This window comes from Euprymna scolopes, chromosome 3 (genome assembly GCF_053919585.1).
Source record: "Euprymna scolopes isolate OS-2025 chromosome 3, ASM5391958v1, whole genome shotgun sequence".
In the NCBI taxonomy this organism is placed as follows: Eukaryota; Metazoa; Mollusca; class Cephalopoda; order Sepiida; family Sepiolidae; genus Euprymna; species Euprymna scolopes.
In genome coordinates, this window is record NC_136484.1 from 25,092,033 (window position 1) to 25,109,871 (window position 17,839).

Sequence of the window (17,839 nt, forward strand, 5' to 3'; positions counted from 1 at the left end):
GACAAATAATTGTAAAACAACCAAAAATAATCAGAATAAAAACAAAAAAAGAATATTAATAATAAGACTACTACTACTACTACTGATAATATTAATACTATTAGTAGTAATAGCAAGAACAGGCAGAATAAATACAATACGTGAAGATGTAGAAAAGCAAAATTGTACTATTAGCAATAATAACAATACAAAATTCACCAACAACAACCACAATAACACTACTGTAACAGAGTGCATATGTGGTGGTCACCACTATGGCGATCAGGGTTACCTATTGTAGATAATATTAATGCGTGTTCAAAAAATTCAAAAAATGAGACAACGAATACAAAGTTACAATATATACAAAGAATATATTTTATTAAATGAACAAAGTAAAAATAACAAGAGTGTGTGTGTGTGTGTGTGTGTGTGTGTGTGTGTGTGTGTGTGTGTGTGTGTGTGTGTGTGTGTGTGTGAATGTATACGCATAAGTTTTTTAACTTGTAATGTCTTTTGTATGTTCGTTGTGTATCCCGTGTTCACATAAGTTTGTTAATATATACACAAGTCATCTTGCCTTAAGAAATGATATAGCTTCATTTTATATTAAAACAAAGGTATTGCCTGTCAAGGCGAACAAGAAAATGTGTCTGTCTACATAGCCAATTCAAGTAAAATAAACTGAGATAGAGAATGGAAGTGGATAGAGAAGGCGAAACAGGAAGTAGAGATGCCACCTGTCTGATAAATTGGAAACCACGGCAAGGACAAATATCCGGTGCGTATTGAGTAATGTTTGTGTGCATGTGTGCGCAACATACCTATTCGCATATCAGTCTTAAAAGCATATGTCTATACATATGAGCACATATGAAAATATTAGCAGCAGCCAAAGGATGGATAGCAAGCGATTATATTGGCAGCAAGACCTTACGGATCGTATATAATTGACTATTAATGCTGTCATTGTGAAAAATGATTATTGAATATGAAAAGATTGTATTTTTTTTAACACTTAGGCTATGCTGGCTGTTTATTTTTTAACACCTAATTTTCAAACAACTGCAACAATGGTGTCTTCAAGACTATGGAATTCTTCTTTGCCCTAACTGCATTAGTCAATGAATGAAACCCATGCTTGAAACCCATGTTTGAATATATTGTTTTTTGATAAAAAATTTCTTTTGCAAAGATTCTAGACTTGATTTCATGTGATGTGAAAATATTCACACCCATCATGTGTGTAAAAGTACCATCATAGCCCAAGGGTTAATAAGAAACTGAAAACTAGCGCTCATTTTTAGTACTGGCTATGCTGAATAACTTATAAATAATTTTGTTTTATTTGCTAGGTTTGTAACTATGTGTGATGCTTTTGTCTGTATTTTGCTACTTGGATTAAGATTAATATTACAATGTTAAGTAGTTTTAATTATGGGGTAAAAGTAAGCAAAATTATGTGGTGGTCAGGTAGAACATTTTACATGAAGGAAATTATTCTTTGAAACTGAAACTCTTTATGATGAGGCACAGCAGTTTGCACTGGCACTGTGGTAAAAAGATAAGCATTTGAGATGCTCACAGTCCTTGGTTAAAGAAATGGAAAATGTAAATAGTGACATTTTTTCTGTAAACAATCTGAAAGTTGTTAACAGAATTAAGACAATTGATAAAATTTTCAGAGTATGCAATATGACCTAGCCATCAGAAGTTAGCAACTGGACTTTTGAGGAGTCAGTTTACGAACAAAAATGCTTAAAGGATAGCGGAAATTAGATAGAACTGCCAATGCTTAATCATAAGTTCAAACTGTATTGTGATACGATAGGGAGGAAATGCAATAATTGTTGCATAAGATATAGATATTCAATCAATTCAGGGCCACAGATAATGCATCTAGATGCATCTAGTCCATTGGGTCAGATGTCAACCGTAACTGTTTCAAATAATCTCACCAACCAGAGGGTAGAGCACTTAAGAGTCAAAAATAAGCTGAAATCGTCTTGAATAATTTTGCCAAACAAGGACTGAGTTGTTAAGAGATAAAAAAGGGTCATGGACTATACAAAGGGTTAGATTAGCTAGTGTTCTCTCAAATAATATCGTAAAAAGTAACTGAGCAATATGAGACAAATGAGTCATAGGACTAGGAGAAAAGTTATAACTAATTTAGTCAAAATTTCAAAGAGGAAATTTTAACCAAAAGAAAACTATTTGGGCAGTTGGTGTAGAAAAAAAATATCTATTAATGAGCAAGGGGAGATGACTGATAGGATATTGAGTGAATTATGTGTTGATGCAAGAGAATAAAAAAAAAGCTGCACAAAAAAAAACTTAGACAAAAAAAAATATGTATAAATGTATCTTGAAACACAACATTATAATGTATTATGAAGACTGTAAAGAAGCAATAAATGGATTTTATTACTGAAATAAAAATATATCATTCCAGTTTAGTGAATTTACAGACTCAGGACCAACAAACATCAAAGACTATGCAAACTCTGATTTGGTCTTGCAATGATTTGACTGGTTTTGTAAAATATTTTTCACATTTGAAACTGTATTCTTGCACAACCAAGCTAAAATACTTTAACACTCCTTCAGCGAAATTTCTGAAAATCCAAAAAAAAACATACATCCTCTCTAGTCAAACAGATCATAGAATTTTTTTTTTTTCATTTTCAATGTATTAAAATGTTTTTAAATATTTGGAAGAATATGTTGGAATTCCTTTATCTTTTCAGATGAAAAAAAAAAACAAGAAAGAAAGAAATTTCTAATGAAAAATGTATAAAATGGAAATATAAAACAGACTAGCCACTAAGACATTTTTATTTAGATTTAATTATTCATGTTTTATTTTGTGTACTTTTGAATTTTCTTTTCTTGTTTTTTTTTTATATTGCCTCAGGCAGGTTTAATTAAATTAAATTAAATTTAATTAAATATTTTAACCATAACCAAAAGTGAAAAAAATTACTGTTTCCTGCATACGTTTGAAAAAGAGAACTGTTATAGGTCTAGTAGTAGTATTACTACTAATACTAATATCACTAAAAGTAATAAGATAAATAATAAAAAAACAGTAGAAGTAGTAGTTGTAGATAAAATCCTAATAATAATGGGCGTAAAAGAAGTAAATATAGAATGATTTATGTCAAGAAGTAATATAGAATCGGGTTTTACCATACGGTTTTATGAAGCTGAACCAAAGAAGAAAAAAGGTAATTTTATGCTACTGAAGGCTTCCATACATATGAATGGCAAAAATCATGATGCAAAACTCAAGCAGTATGTAAATAATGTGCTTGTATCAGCATACATCTGCGTGTACAATAGCTAAGCTAAATGTAAGTGATCATCGTATAGTGAAAAAAAAAAGGAAAATAAAATAAAAAATAAGAAACTTATTAAGTCAGGTATTCGAAGACTATATTTAACTACACAAAAAAACAGACTCAATAAATGTTTTTTAACACGTTTAAAAAATGCAAACTGTTAATCCAAATAGCAACAGTGTAATATTAATATCCTGTTAAACTAAGAATGAAAAGGGACCGTTTGTTATTTCAAGTTTTTAGACAAATGAAACATGTAAAAAATTAATGCATTTCAGCAGTCGAATAATTCACCAGTGACATGTGGCTATGTATGGCTTTGAAAAACAAATTTTAAAAAAGAGACCCAGTGATTTTTGGTTCTGTGGAAGGACTAATCAAGGGGAAATATTTACTACTACTTATCTGGGATTATGTATTTGAGAGACTAAGGTGAAGCAGATAAGTTATATTTATGAAATGGTGACAAAGTGTGTTTTTTTGTGTGAAAATTCATGCTGCAGTGTTAAAGATTTGCAGAGGAATTGTCTCATTGCTTTACAATACTGTATATAAAGATAAAATGAATATCCATTCAAAAGATTAAAACATTTTTTTTAATTTTCCTAGTATTTCCAGGATGTTGATATATAATCATATAAAAAAGATAGAATCTTATCTTTATTATTCTTCTGACAGCGTAGGGACAAAAAGGGCAAAATTTGACCGATACATCTTCCTCGAAAATGGGGAACCGCAATATAGTTATGCATTCATACACTCTGGTGAACTCGATTTCATATTTCCCTAATGAATTGGTTTTACACATCAATTAATAAAAATAAATGGTTGAATATAATGAAAAAAAAAATATATTTGCGAAAGGTTATAACACAGAGTTATAAATAATTGATGAATAACGATGTATAAACATTAGTTTGAATGAAAATAAAAAACACTTGCAGTTTCCTAATTAATGATATTTTTTACATGGTAGTCACCACTTATCAAGGCCCGGAAGCCACTCGGGGATAAAGGTTATTGCGTGTACAGTAATCAATGGGATAATACCATAGTAATCGTTAGTAATGGAGATTTGATAAAGTGCTTTACTTAAGGTGGTGGTTTATCAGGAATTTGTTTATGTTGGACTTGAAGACATCCAAGTTGTAGTCAGGTGGGAAACAGGCAAACGGAAAAGAGTTCCACAGGCGTGCACTTCCAAGAAAGAAGCGTTGTTCATGGAATCTACGTTTTGATTTAGGCACAGATAAAGAATGGGGAAAATTATTTCAGCTAGATGGGTGTTCTTTGGGAAAGATTTGCAAGGGGGGACCAGAGATTGGAGCTCGGACGAGCACCTGCCATGGAAATAACGATAAAACAAAGACAGGCTCGCAACATCTCTTCTGTGGAAGAGAGGTTGTAGGGAAGAGAAAAGGGCATCCCTCACTAAGCCTAAGTCTATTTTGTATTTTGTCAAGGCAGGATAGACTGTTTTTAGCAGCTCCTGCCCAGATGTGGCAGCAGTACTCCATCCTTGGACGTACTTGGCTTTTATATAGATAGAGAATTGCCTCAGCAGTGAGATATCTTATCCCCATCAAGGGAAATGACAACATCAAGTTTTTGTAGTTCTTGTTAAGAAGTGTTGTATCTTCCTACATATAGCACCTGCAGTTCATAAAGGGTCACTCATTTGATACTGACCAGGCTCAACATTGCTTAACTTTGGTGATCCAACAAGAACTGGCGTGTCAACGTGATTATATCATATATACAATATATTTTTAGTGTAGTTAGACATAGCAAGTGTTTCAAGCTGAAATTCGAAACGTGACTGCTTGAACAACAGATTCTTACACATGTGTACATACACGTCTAATAATTTTTGTTTACATGGTTTTATTATAAACATTTGTTCAAAGTGCATCTCCCCTTGTGAGTTAAACGCACCCCCAGATACTCACCTGGAAATTTCTACGACTCAGCGCAGTACATACAGTGCCTAGCCTTCTCAAATGGTCACCAATCTGGTACTGGCCAGGCTCATCGTTGCTTAACCTGGAAATTTCTATGATGGCATGGTACATACAGTGCCTAGCCTTCTCAAATGGTCACTTATCTGGTATTGGCCAGGTTCATCGTTGCTTAACCTGGAAATTTCTATGATGGCGTGGTACATACAGTGCCTAGCCTTCTCAAATGGATACCAATCTGGTACTGGCCAGGCTCATCGTTGCTTAACCTGGAAATTTCTATGATGGCGTGGTACGTACAGTGCCTAGCCTTCTCAAATAATCACTAATCTGGTACTGGCCAGGCTCATCGTTGCTTAACCTGGAAATTTCTATGATGGCGCGGTACATACAGTGCCTAGCCTTCTCAAATGGTCACTTATCTGGTATTGGCCAGGTTCATCGTTGCTTAACCTGGAAATTTCTATGATGGCGTGGTACGTACAGTGCCTAGCCTTCTCAAATGGTCACTAATCTGGTACTGGCCAGGCTCATCGTTGCTTAACCTGGAAATTTCTATGATGGCATGGTACATACAGTGCCTAGCCTTCTCAAATGGTCACTTATCTGGTATTGGCCAGGTTCATCGTTGCTTAACCTGGAAATTTCTATGATGGCGTGGTACATACAGTGCCTAGCCTTCTCAAATGGATACCAATCTGGTACTGGCCAGGCTCATCGTTGCTTAACCTGGAAATTTCTATGATGGCGTGGTACGTACAGTGCCTAGCCTTCTCAAATGGTCACTAATCTGGTACTGGCCAGGCTCATCGTTGCTTAACCTGGAAATTTCTATGATGGCGCGGTACATACAGTGTCTAGCCTTCTCAAATGGTCACCGATCTGGTACTGGCCAGGCTCATTGTTGCTTAACTTTGAAATAGAACCAGTGTGTTAACATGATTGTGCCGTATACGAAATAACATAAAAGAAAGCAAGTACTAAAGTATCCATGTATAAACACATTTTACATTAAGGTTCACTATAATTGACTGTTAGTAAAAAAAAACAAGTCTTGGAACTTATAAATCAGCAGTTTCAAATTTCTATTTGATGAGAATAAACTAACAAAAAAAAAAAAAAAAAAACTGCAAAGATATTCTACTCACTTTTTCGCCTGCAACAATACACAAAGATTCTGTATCTAAACAACGGGATTCCTTCAGGCAACGTTCCATCAGTCGATTTACATACACAGCAACTTCAGAAAATCTTTTTAAAACAAATACAAAATCACGTTAAAGATTTTTACAAATTTCTTTAAAAAATATAATACTTCAAATAATGATCGCTTGTCAAATTCAATTAACACTGATGTTCAATCTTAGTATTTTAAACATTTTTAAATTCAATTTTTCAACCACATTCCTAAAACCTGACTAAAAATTTGGGTGCATTAATAGGGATTTTCTCAAATTCTGAAATCAAAATTAAGAAACCTTTTTCACCAGTCATGTTTTCTCTACTTAATACATCTTTTTTCAAAATGTGACATTCACATCTATCCAAAACTTTCAAGATTTTAATTGAGAGGATGCAAATGTTTTTTATATTTATTACTAGCTGAAATAAATGTCCATGGATAGGTTCAAAATATTGAAACGCTATAAAATTTGTATTCTTTAGTTTCTTCAAACTACTGTTCTTAGCCTGAGTGTTATTTTCACAACATTTTGGTTAATATAACCTTGGACCGTCTTCCGGTATATCTGCTCAAACTCTGTAATCTTTCTATCTAACTTTATTATGGCTGATGAAGCGAGAGCATGCTACTCCTGTGGATTAAATAAAGAGTTCCATTCAAAATTCTATGCAAACTTCTGAGTTCAATGAGATACACCTAAAAAAGGTCGGAGGTTACATCAATCGAAACAAGATGAGAACAATAATCTGAAGAATCCAAACAATACAAATAATTAATCCTCATCACAAAAATTAGTAATATAGCCATTAACCTCCTCAATAAGTGAATTTTAATACTGGTTTTATGTATATTAAACTAAAAATATTTCTTACTAACCTTACAAATATGCAATAGTATATAAGTTTTTAGTATTATTGCTTCATTCATACAAAACATTAAAGAAATCTTTTAAAACAATCTTTAAATGTCAAATTCCAATACAAAAACTGAATATTTAAGAAAAAGTTCTCACCTTCCTGGTTCAAAACTTGGAGACGCCATGGGAGATAACTCCACATTGACAAACAGGACACCATCAGTTGGTCGATTAGCTTTTGGTTGAGTTACTGTGGCCAACACTTGAGCAAATACTCTGACAATAGAAAAAAAAGAAAAGTTTTTTGTTTTTTTTAATTATGATAACATGGTTAATAAAGCAAAAAATATAAATAAGTTAATATTTGCAAAGCATACAAATAACTTATTTCTAAATTCATGTTTGATCATTTCATATAAAATGTAAATGATCAACAAGCCAGATATTTAAGGCATACTTTGTTGTACAGCAAATCAATTCTAATGCTTTTTTTTTTTTTAATGCTGAGATATCTATTGTAAATGATTGATTGAACCCAATCTGCTATTTTATCCATTGTGAAGGTGAGGAGGAGATACTTTTTTCAAGAAGAGTAGAAAGTGAACTTTGGGTTTACTTTTGGCAACTTTGTACCTATTTACTATGCCTCCCCACGGGACAGAGTTAGACACCAGGGTCGCTTTTTAACAGGTACAGAGAAAAGGTACAAAAATAAAAAATTGTCTCAGTCGTGAAGGACTGATCCTCCACCGAAAGAGAACAAGAAATGGAAGTGCAGCATCTGAAGAACAGATACTACAGAGTATTTATTTGCTCCCCCACTGAGCAAATTAGGCACAAGGCCGATTTTTAATGCGAGGGGTGAAAGGGAAACGGAGATCAACTCCCCAGGGAGTAGGGGAGCTGGATAGTGACAATTGGTATGAAGGGTTTCCCCTACATTGACCAAGGTCTTATATGTTGGGTCGCCCCCACATATGGTCTTTGCTTGCAGTATCTGTCGGAACAGATGGTGTTTATTTGCTCCCCCACCGAGCAAATTAGGCACAAGGCCGATTTTTAATGTGAGGAGTGAAGGGAGGGGGAAGGGAAAAAGGGGACCAGCTCCCGAGAGGTGGGAAATGGGAGCTGGTTAATGGTCAGGCATGTGGGGTTGCCCCCACATCTGGTCTTTGCTAGTCATAGCTAGTCATAGCTTGCAGTATCTGTCGGAACAGATACTACACTTTGATCTTGGCTAAAAGACTCAGTTTGGCAACTTTGTAGTTTTTTTCCATTGTTTTTTAGTCCAAACATTCCATGAGCGATGTTTCTAACAAAAAGGAAAGAGTTCATGTTTTCTGAGTTGGAGTCTACCCATCTTACACTTATTGTTGGCAAATTTTTTACCTTGCTATTTTTTTGTTTTTTCTAGCTAATAACCTAATATTATAAAAGGATGGTACTGTTGTTCATAGTCATCATTATCTGATGCAGAAAAGAACAACACAACATCCAGATACGATCTACACGATCTATGGCTATACAACAGAATGATTACACAACAAATGTATCTAATTGTATTAAGCATGAAAAGAGAAAATTCTTAAATAGAACAATTTTATCTAAATGACTTTGATTAATTCTTTGAAAAGATCTGCTTGACATAGTTGTTCTAAGCACGGATAATGAAGTCGCAGTGCACTGTTCAAAATCCGTCCTGAACCATTATGCTCGCTTTTGAGATAATAACCTTTGAAGAGGTATTAATCCCCAAATTCTTCATAATTATGCATTAAATGATCTTACAAACCTTCGTTATATTATCATACATGGAAAAGAATAGATTATGCCAGTTATAATTGCTCAAGATTCACAGCATGGCAAAGTCCCTCACAATCCATGAAGGGCTTTGAGATAAATGAAGAGGAATTTTATTAACACAAAGATGGTAGTCTGGTAATGATACTTAGTGACTGTTTTCCATGCAAGATGCTCTGCAAGTATGGCTTTGTAATAAAAATCTGTTCAACCTAACAAATATCCACAGACATCAGCTTAGTTTACATAATATATCAGAATCAATTGCTTCTTTTTAGTGACCTTCTCTTCACAACTGACTGTAGATTACCCATGACTGTCTAAGAAAATCTGTTGCCTTTCATGACTGTTTTTTAAGGAAGCCGATTGAAGTGGTCTAACCCTTAAAACGACTACAACTGTTGTTACATCAGAGTTATCCTTCTTCAATTCGTTGCATTGCCAAGGCTTGGGAATCTAGTTTACCCTACAAAACTTATATAAAATCATGTGAGAAATTCTTCAATCTCCATAGATCGCTTGTTAGAATCACCAACAGAAACAGCTGTTAGTCTCTTTCATTGACATGTAAGTAGTTGCTCAATAGAACATGATATCTATTGAACTGGAAATGTTATTCTTTTATATTTTTTTTTTCTCTTTCTGGCTGAAATAATAGCAGCAATTAAAAAGAGCAAATAATGTCATTATTTGCTCTGAGATTTACAGCAAGTATAAGGTGGAACTATAAAATTGTCGCCCTAAAGAAAAATACACTACAGCTTTATTTTAAAACTTTCATTGAAAAAAATAAATTCAGGTTACTCGATTATGCAGTACAGCTGACATCTATTCAGCCTCAATCACTGCCTTGATACAGGTTCAGTACTGGGAGCATGCCTTTTCCACAAGCACCAGCAGGAACTTGGCAAATACTCGGCAAATGGCAGCAATCAGAATTTTAGTTGTGGGAGGTCATGTTGGTGATGTTCTCGTTGTATAACCAAACCAAGTAGTCCAATGGGTTCAGATCAGGGAGGGGTGGGGTGAGTAAAGGGTAAAAAGTCGTAGCACTCTTTCTGAAGCCAAGCCTGGATCTCTTTGGACTTGTGTACCAGCGTGAAGTCTTGCTGCCACATCCAGGGTCTGCCAGCGGCCACTTTATTGCACCAGGGGATCACCATATTCTTCAGCACATCCGCTACACTTTGGTGTTGATTTTCAAACAGACTTCGAAGATGTGAGGTGGCATGATGTGGCCCTCACTTGAAACCACACCAAAGACCATAACCGTGGCCGGAAACTCTGGACACATCCATGTTATTTGTGGCAATCCAGCGATGCATTTTGAGGATGTTGGCAATGGTCTTGTTGTCATAACTTGGATTGGTAGAGAACATCAGTTGTACAGCAGCACATCTCTGACCTCGCTCACTGAACATTGTGCCATTTTCAAACATGATCGGTTCCTATTGCTCTTGGGATTTGTACACAACTAGCCAACTAGTAGATGGTCTGCAACAAAAGCAGAAAACCGACTTTCATCAAACAGTAAATGGAAACATGTAGTCTTTTCTAGGGCGACAATTTTATTGTTCCACCCTATACATCCAGATGAACTGCATCCTCTCAATCAACCTTTATAGGATGGTGGAAGCCTCAAAAATGATGTCCGGCCATTTTGACACCAAACTCAGGAACTATCTAGCTTCTTTTTCGATTTCTCTCATAATGCAACATATTTGTACATGTAGCTTTAATATGATTTCTAATTCAGCTTAACCCATGAACCGCCATTCCCATAGTTGCTTCTACAGGTGGAACAAGGGTTTTTTAGTGCCAAGACTTTAAATTCTGTTTAATTCATCCAAAATTTTTGTGTAACAGAGCATGTGTAGACATGTTAAAATATTAGGAATTGTAAGATAGCTGGCTTGCAAAGATATTAGCAGCAGTAGCCATTAAAGCACATATGCAAATTAGCAAGGGTGCACTGGCTTGCATGACAAGAAAAATAAAAATAAAAGGACACCACATGGTCAGAGAGAGAAGTGCGAGCTGGGGAAGATAGACATATGACCCTGTGATGGTGGCGGCGAGAGACTTTTAAGCTGGTGTTGAGACAGCAGGGTTTTGTTAATCTCATGGCAGATGAAATGAACTGAATGAAAAAAACAAGTAGCAGGCATTGTTTAGACAGTAATGGTAATAAATGCCTTTTGCTAAAACAAGAAAAAAAAGCAGAGTCAGATTTATTTTTTTTTTTTTTTTTTACAAAGGAGTCACCACTTATCAAAGGTCGGGAGACTACTCGAGGATAAGGGTTAATAAGCGTACAGTAGTCAATGGGACAATGTCATAATTGTTAGTAGAGGAAATTTGGGAAATTTTTGTTTCTTATTCCTTTATGACGATTCCATTTGATGTGGAGTCCAAGAGGGGTTTGCAGTGTAATGAACACAGTTCAAGTGTAACGGCCATATTACATTTGCAGTAATCAACTCTAATTTGTTATGTTATCTAATTAAACTAACCAATGAACTATTTCTGATGAACTTAAGCTGACAGAGAGAACAATGCTGGAATTGATATTCTCGTGATAGACTAAGATATTTTTGAATTGTGTGTAGAGAAGATGAAACCAAAGGCTCACTGCATTCTACAGCAAAACTTGACACCAGTGATTCAAGAGACTAGCCTGCTATATTTGTGACAAAAAGATACATTAACTTTCAAGAAAGGGCAAGATTAGTATGAACTCAAGCACATTTAGATTTAAATACTTGGGACAACAAAGTCATATCAGAAGAGGCATTCTTTTTTCTTTCTTAATGGAAATCGCTCCAGACAAGACATGAAGCCATTTGATGCAAAAAAAAAAAAAAAAAAAAAAAATCACTTCAAGGTCAAAAACTAGCCAACAATAAATGTTATATAGATAGATTCCAGCCCAGAAATAGCAATTATTAATTCTCCATTTGTCAGAAACATCACTTACTACTTTTCATACTACATAATGTCAAACGATGTGACTGTTCACATAAAATTACTAATAGCTGCAGTTTCATGTTATGCCCAGGACAGAGCCGTAACAAATACAAACACCCTAGGTCTGCAAATCTGTGAGTAATGGCAAGTAAAAAGTAATTCCACACTATACAAAGGTCCCAAATTTTGACCTTTCAATAAGTGAGAGTTACAAGGCTGCCGAGAGTAAACCTATGGTCCACTTTCTATTCTCTCAAAATGATTTGCTTTGCTAGCCAGCAAATGACGTTTTCAGCGATCCCAATAAGATTATTTTATTTTCTCACTCAATCATACACTGTACATCATGATAACGAAATATTCTGCAGATCATTCTACCACTCCAGTAGATATCTCACTGCTGATGCAATTCTCTACCTCTATAAGAGCTAAGTACATCCAAGGATGGAGTACTGTTGCCACAGCTGGGCAGGATAAGCTGCTAGAAGTAGCTTATCCTGCCTTGACAGAGTTTAAAATAGACTTCATGGCCTAGTGGGGGAATGCCCTTTTCTCTTCCCTGTAATCTCTTTCCCACAGAAGAGACATTGCGAGCCTGTCTCTGCCTTTTCATTATTTTCATGGCAAGTGCTCGCTTGAGCTCCAATCTATGATGCCCCCTAACCTGACTTTCACGAAAAATATGCATCTAGCTAAAACTACTATCAATTTCCCCCACTCTTTATCTGTGCTTAAACCTAAACGTACATTCCATAAACAAAGCTTCTTTCTTAGAACTGCACGCCTGTGGAACTTTGTTCCACTTTCCTGCTTTCCAACTAACTACAATGTGGTTGTCTTCAAGTCCAACGTGAACAAGTTCTTGATGAGCCATCCCCTTAAGTCATCCAATTTACCCAGACATTTTCCCATCGACTACTGTACACTCATTAACCCTTATCCTCGAGTGGCCTCTGGGCCTTGAGAAGTTTGTAAAAAAAAAAAAAAATTTTTTTAAGTTCTTGAAACCTTATTAGTGCTTCAGTGTCATGGTTGTATTCATTCCTTCCAACTGTTGTTCTTAAAGGCCTTTTAGTATATTCTGCATTTCGCTCTTTTGTTTATTTCTGGTGTTTTTAATTTTTCTGTCACTCCCATATCAGAGACGTTGCCAGAAAATAGCAATTAAATTTATTTTATTATAGAAGGAAACTGGTCTCTGAATCATAAAGGCTTGCCAAGAGCCAAAATCAAAAGAACCCGTTCAAATATGATAAGAACCCAAACCAATAATTCGCCAAAATTTATGATAAATGAGTCAAAAGACTGATATGCCAACAGCTTGATTTTTATATTTTGTTTTCATCAGTGAAGAAACAAAAGTCTATCCTGTTGAACACATTCCTTTCTTGGTGCTTTTTTTGTCGTTATTGTAATCAAAATCTGTATATAATCAGGGTAAATTGCATTTCTGATTACATTTTTCATCACTCTTGCACGACCACCCCCACTCAACTTTAATATGTCTTTATTTCCACTCCTCCCCATTCCTATACTCTCTAATCCCCATCCCATCCTTTTCTCTCTCATTAATTACTGATCAAGTTTCATGGTATTTTTTCTTTGCTTGTCTACATGAATACCAAGGAATGTATAATTAGCTTTTTCATAATTTGCTAGCTTTTTTTTTTATTTATTTATTTATTTATTTTTTTTTTTACATCTAATACAATAACAATTCATTCGTTACTTATTCCTTCTCTAACTTAAAAACCGAGTTTGACAAGTTTTATAATTCTATCAAAACCCATATTTTTACACCAATTGCATTATATTAGTTAGTCTATCGGTCTGTCACACTTAAGCTTGAAATAGCATCCATATAACATCTAGTCAGTTCAGTATATATTACTTTTAATTGGAATTTATTATTGAGATGATTATTATTTATTAAGTTATTTATTGCGGACTATTATCTTCATCTTTTCTTCTGATGTTGTTTCACGACGTTACGGACAACTATTCCTCTGGCCTTCATCAGGTGGAAACCGCATTCTCAGCAATTACTACCATCCATAGTGAAAAAAGGAATGAAGAAAGGAGTGAAAAAAAAGGAATGAGAGAAAGGAGTGAAAAAAAAGGAGTGAAAGAAAGGAACGAAAAAAGGAATGACAGAAAGGAACTGTAAAAAGGAACGACAGAAAGGAACTGTAAAAAGGAACGGCAGAAAGGAACTGTAAAGAGGAACGGCAGAAAGGAACTGTAAAGAGGAACGGCAGAAAGGAACTGTAAAGAGGAACGGCAGAAAGGAACTGTAAAGAGGAACGGCAGAAAGGAACTGTAAAGAGGAACGGCAGAAAGGAACTGTAAAGAGGAACGGCAGAAAGGAACTGTAAAGAGGAACGGCAGAAAGGAACTGTAAAAAGGAACGGCAGAAAGGAACTGTAAAAAGGAACGGCAGAAAGGAACTGTAAAAAGGAACGGCAGAAAGGAACTGTAAAAAGGAACGGCGGAAAGGAACTGTAAAAAGGAACGGCAGAAAGGAACTGTAAAAAGGAACGACAGAAAGGAACTGTAAAAAGGAACGACAGAAAGGAACTGTAAAAAGGAACGACAGAAAGGAACTGTAAAAAGGAACGACAGAAAGGAACTGTAAAAAGGAACGACAGAAAGGAACTGTAAAAAGGAACGACAGAAAGGAACTGTAAAAAGGAACGACAAAAAGGAACTGTAAAAAGGAACGACAGAAAGGAACGACAAAAAGGAACTGTAAAAAGGAACGACAGAAAGGAACTGTAAAAAGGAACGACAGAAAGGAACTGTAAAAAGGAACGACAGAAAGGAACTGTAAAAAGGAACGACAGAAAGGAACTGTAAAAAGGAACGACAGAAAGGAACTGTAAAAAGGAACGACAGAAAGGAACTGCAAAAAGGAACTGTAAAAAGGAACGACCGAAAGGAACTGTAAAAAGGAACGACCGAAAGGAACTGTAAAAAGGAACGACCGAAAGGAACTGTAAAAAGGAACGACCGAAAGGAACTGTAAAAAGGAACGACCGAAAGGAACTGTAAAAAGGAACGACAGAAAGGAACTGTAAAAAGGAACGACAGAAAGGAACTGTAAAAAGGAACGACAGAAAGGAACTGTAAAAAGGAACGACAGAAAGGAACTGTAAAAAGGAACGACAGAAAGGAACTGTAAAAAGGAACGACAGAAAGGAACTGTAAAAAGGAACGACAGAAAGGAACTGTAAAAAGGAACGACAGAAAGGAACTGTAAAAAGGAACGACAGAAAGGAACTGTAAAAAGGAACGACAGAAAGGAACTGTAAAAAGGAATGACAAAAAGGAACGACAGAAAGGAACTGTAAAAAGGAACGACAGAAAGGAACTGTAAAAAGGAACGACAGAAAGGAACTGTAAAAAGGAACGACAGAAAGGAACTGTAAAAAGGAACGACAGAAAGGAACTGTAAAAAGGAACGACAGAAAGGAACTGTAAAAAGGAACGACAGAAAGGAACTGTAAAAAGGAACGACAGAAAGGAACTGGAAAAAGGAACGACAGAAAGGAACTGGAAAAAGGAACGACAGAAACGAAACTGGAAAAAGGAACTACAGAAAGGAACTGGAAAAAGGAACTACAGAAAGGAACTGAAAAAAGGAACTACAGAAAGGAACTGGAAAAAGGGACTACAGAAAGGAACAACAGAAAGGAACAACAGAAAGGAACAACAGAAAGGAACTGAAGAAAGGAACAACAGAAAGGAACTGAAGAAAGGAACAACAGAAAGGAACTGAAGAAAGGAACAACAGAAAGGAACTGAAAAAAGGAACAACAGAAAGGAACTGAAAAAAGGAACAACAGAAAGGAACTGAAAAAAGGAACTGAAAAAAGGAACTGAAAAAAGGAACTGAAAAAAGGAACTGAAAAAAGGAACTGAAAAAAGGAACTGAAAAAAGGAATTAAAGAAAGGAACTGAAAAAAGGAATTAAAGAAAGGAACTGAAAAAAAGAAATTAAAGAAAGGAACTGAAAAAAAGAAATTAAAGAAAGGAACTGAAAAAAGGAATGAAAGAAAGGAACTGAAAAAAGGAATGAAAGAAAGGAACTGAAAAAAGGAATGAAAGAAAGGAACTGAAAAAAGGAATGAAAGAAAGGAACTGAAAAAAGGAATGAAAGAAAGGAACTGAAAAAAGGAATGAAAGAAAGGAACTGAAAAAAGGAATGAAAGAAAGGAACTGAAAAAAGGAATGAAAGAAAGGAACTGAAAAAAGGAATGAAAGAAAGGAACTGAAAAAAGGAATGAATGAAAGGAACTGAAAAAAGGAATGAAAGAAAGGAACTGAAAAAAGGAATGAAAGAAAGGAACTGAAAAAAGGAATGAAAGAAAGGAACTGAAAAAAGGAATGAAAGAAAGGAACTGAAAAAAGGAATGAAAGAAAGGAACTGAAAAAAGGAATGAAAGAAAGGAACTGAAAAAAGGAATGAAAGAAAGGAACTGAAAAAAGGAATGAAAGAAAGGAACTGAAAAAAGGAATGAAAGAAAGGAACTGAAAAAAGGAATGAAAGAAAGGAACTGAAAAAAGGAATGAAAGAAAGGAACTGAAAAAAGGAATGAAAGAAAGGAACTGAAAAAAGGAATGAAAGAAAGGAACTGAAAAAAGGAATGAAAGAAAGGAACTGAAAAAAGGAATGAAAGAAAGGAACTGAAAAAAGGAATGAAAGAAAGGAACTGAAAAAAGGAATGAAAGAAAGGAACTGAAAAAAGGAATGAAAGAAAGGAACTGAAAAAAGGAATGAAAGAAAGGAACTGAAAAAAGGAATGAAAGAAAGGAACTGAAAAAAGGAATGAAAGAAAGGAACTGAAAGAAAGGAACTGAAAGAAAGGAACTGAAAGAAAGGAACTGAAAAAAGGAACTGAAAGAAAGGAACTGAAAGAAAGGAACTGAAAAAAGGAATGAAAGAAAGGAACTGAAAAAAGGAATGAAAGAAAGGAACTGAAAGAAAGGAATGAAAGAAAGGAACTGAAAGAAAGGAACTGAAAGAAAGGAACTGAAAGAAAGGAACTGAAAGAAAGGAACTGAAAGAAAGGAACTGAAAGAAAGGAACTGAAAGAAAGGAACTGAAAGAAAGGAACTGAAAAAAGGAATGAAAGAAAGGAACTGAAAAAAGGAATGAAAGAAAGGAACTGAAAAAAGGAATGAAAGAAAGGAACTGAAAAAAGGAATGAAAGAAAGGAACTGAAAAAAGGAATGAAAGAAAGGAACTGAAAAAAGGAATGAAAGAAAGGAACTGAAAAAAGGAATGAAAGAAAGGAACTGAAAAAAGGAATGAAAGAAAGGAACTGAAAAAAGGAATGAAAGAAAGGAACTGAAAAAAGGAATGAAAGAAAGGAACTGAAAAAAGGAATGAAAGAAAGGAACTGAAAAAAGGAATGAAAGAAAGGAACTGAAAAAAGGAATGAAAGAAAGGAACTGAAAAAAGGAATGAAAGAAAGGAACTGAAAAAAGGAATGAAAGAAAGGAACTGAAAAAAGGAATGAAAGAAAGGAACTGAAAAAAGGAATGAAAGAAAGGAACTGAAAAAAGGAATGAAAGAAAGGAACTGAAAAAAGGAATGAAAGAAAGGAACTGAAAAAAGGAATGAAAGAAAGGAACTGAAAAAAGGAATGAAAGAAAGGAACTGAAGAAAGGAACTGAAGAAAGGAATGAAAGAAAGGAACTGAAAAAAGGAATGAAAGAAAGGAACTGAAAAAAGGAATGAAAGAAAGGA

General features: G+C 34.9%; 1 protein-coding gene across 1 annotated transcript in view; it reads right to left on the reverse strand.

Moving 5' to 3' along the window:
• The window catches only part of LOC145253731 (exosome complex component RRP45-like), a 285,110-nt gene that overhangs the window by 134,625 nt on the left and 132,646 nt on the right, over window positions 1-17,839 (reverse strand). The window contains exons 3-4 of the mRNA XM_080112961.1: window positions 7,477-7,596; window positions 6,430-6,532 (exon numbers count right to left, since the gene is read on the reverse strand). Of these exons, the coding sequence (XP_079969087.1) occupies window positions 6,430-6,532; window positions 7,477-7,596 (223 nt within the window). The remainder of the gene's footprint in view (window positions 1-6,429; window positions 6,533-7,476; window positions 7,597-17,839) is intronic.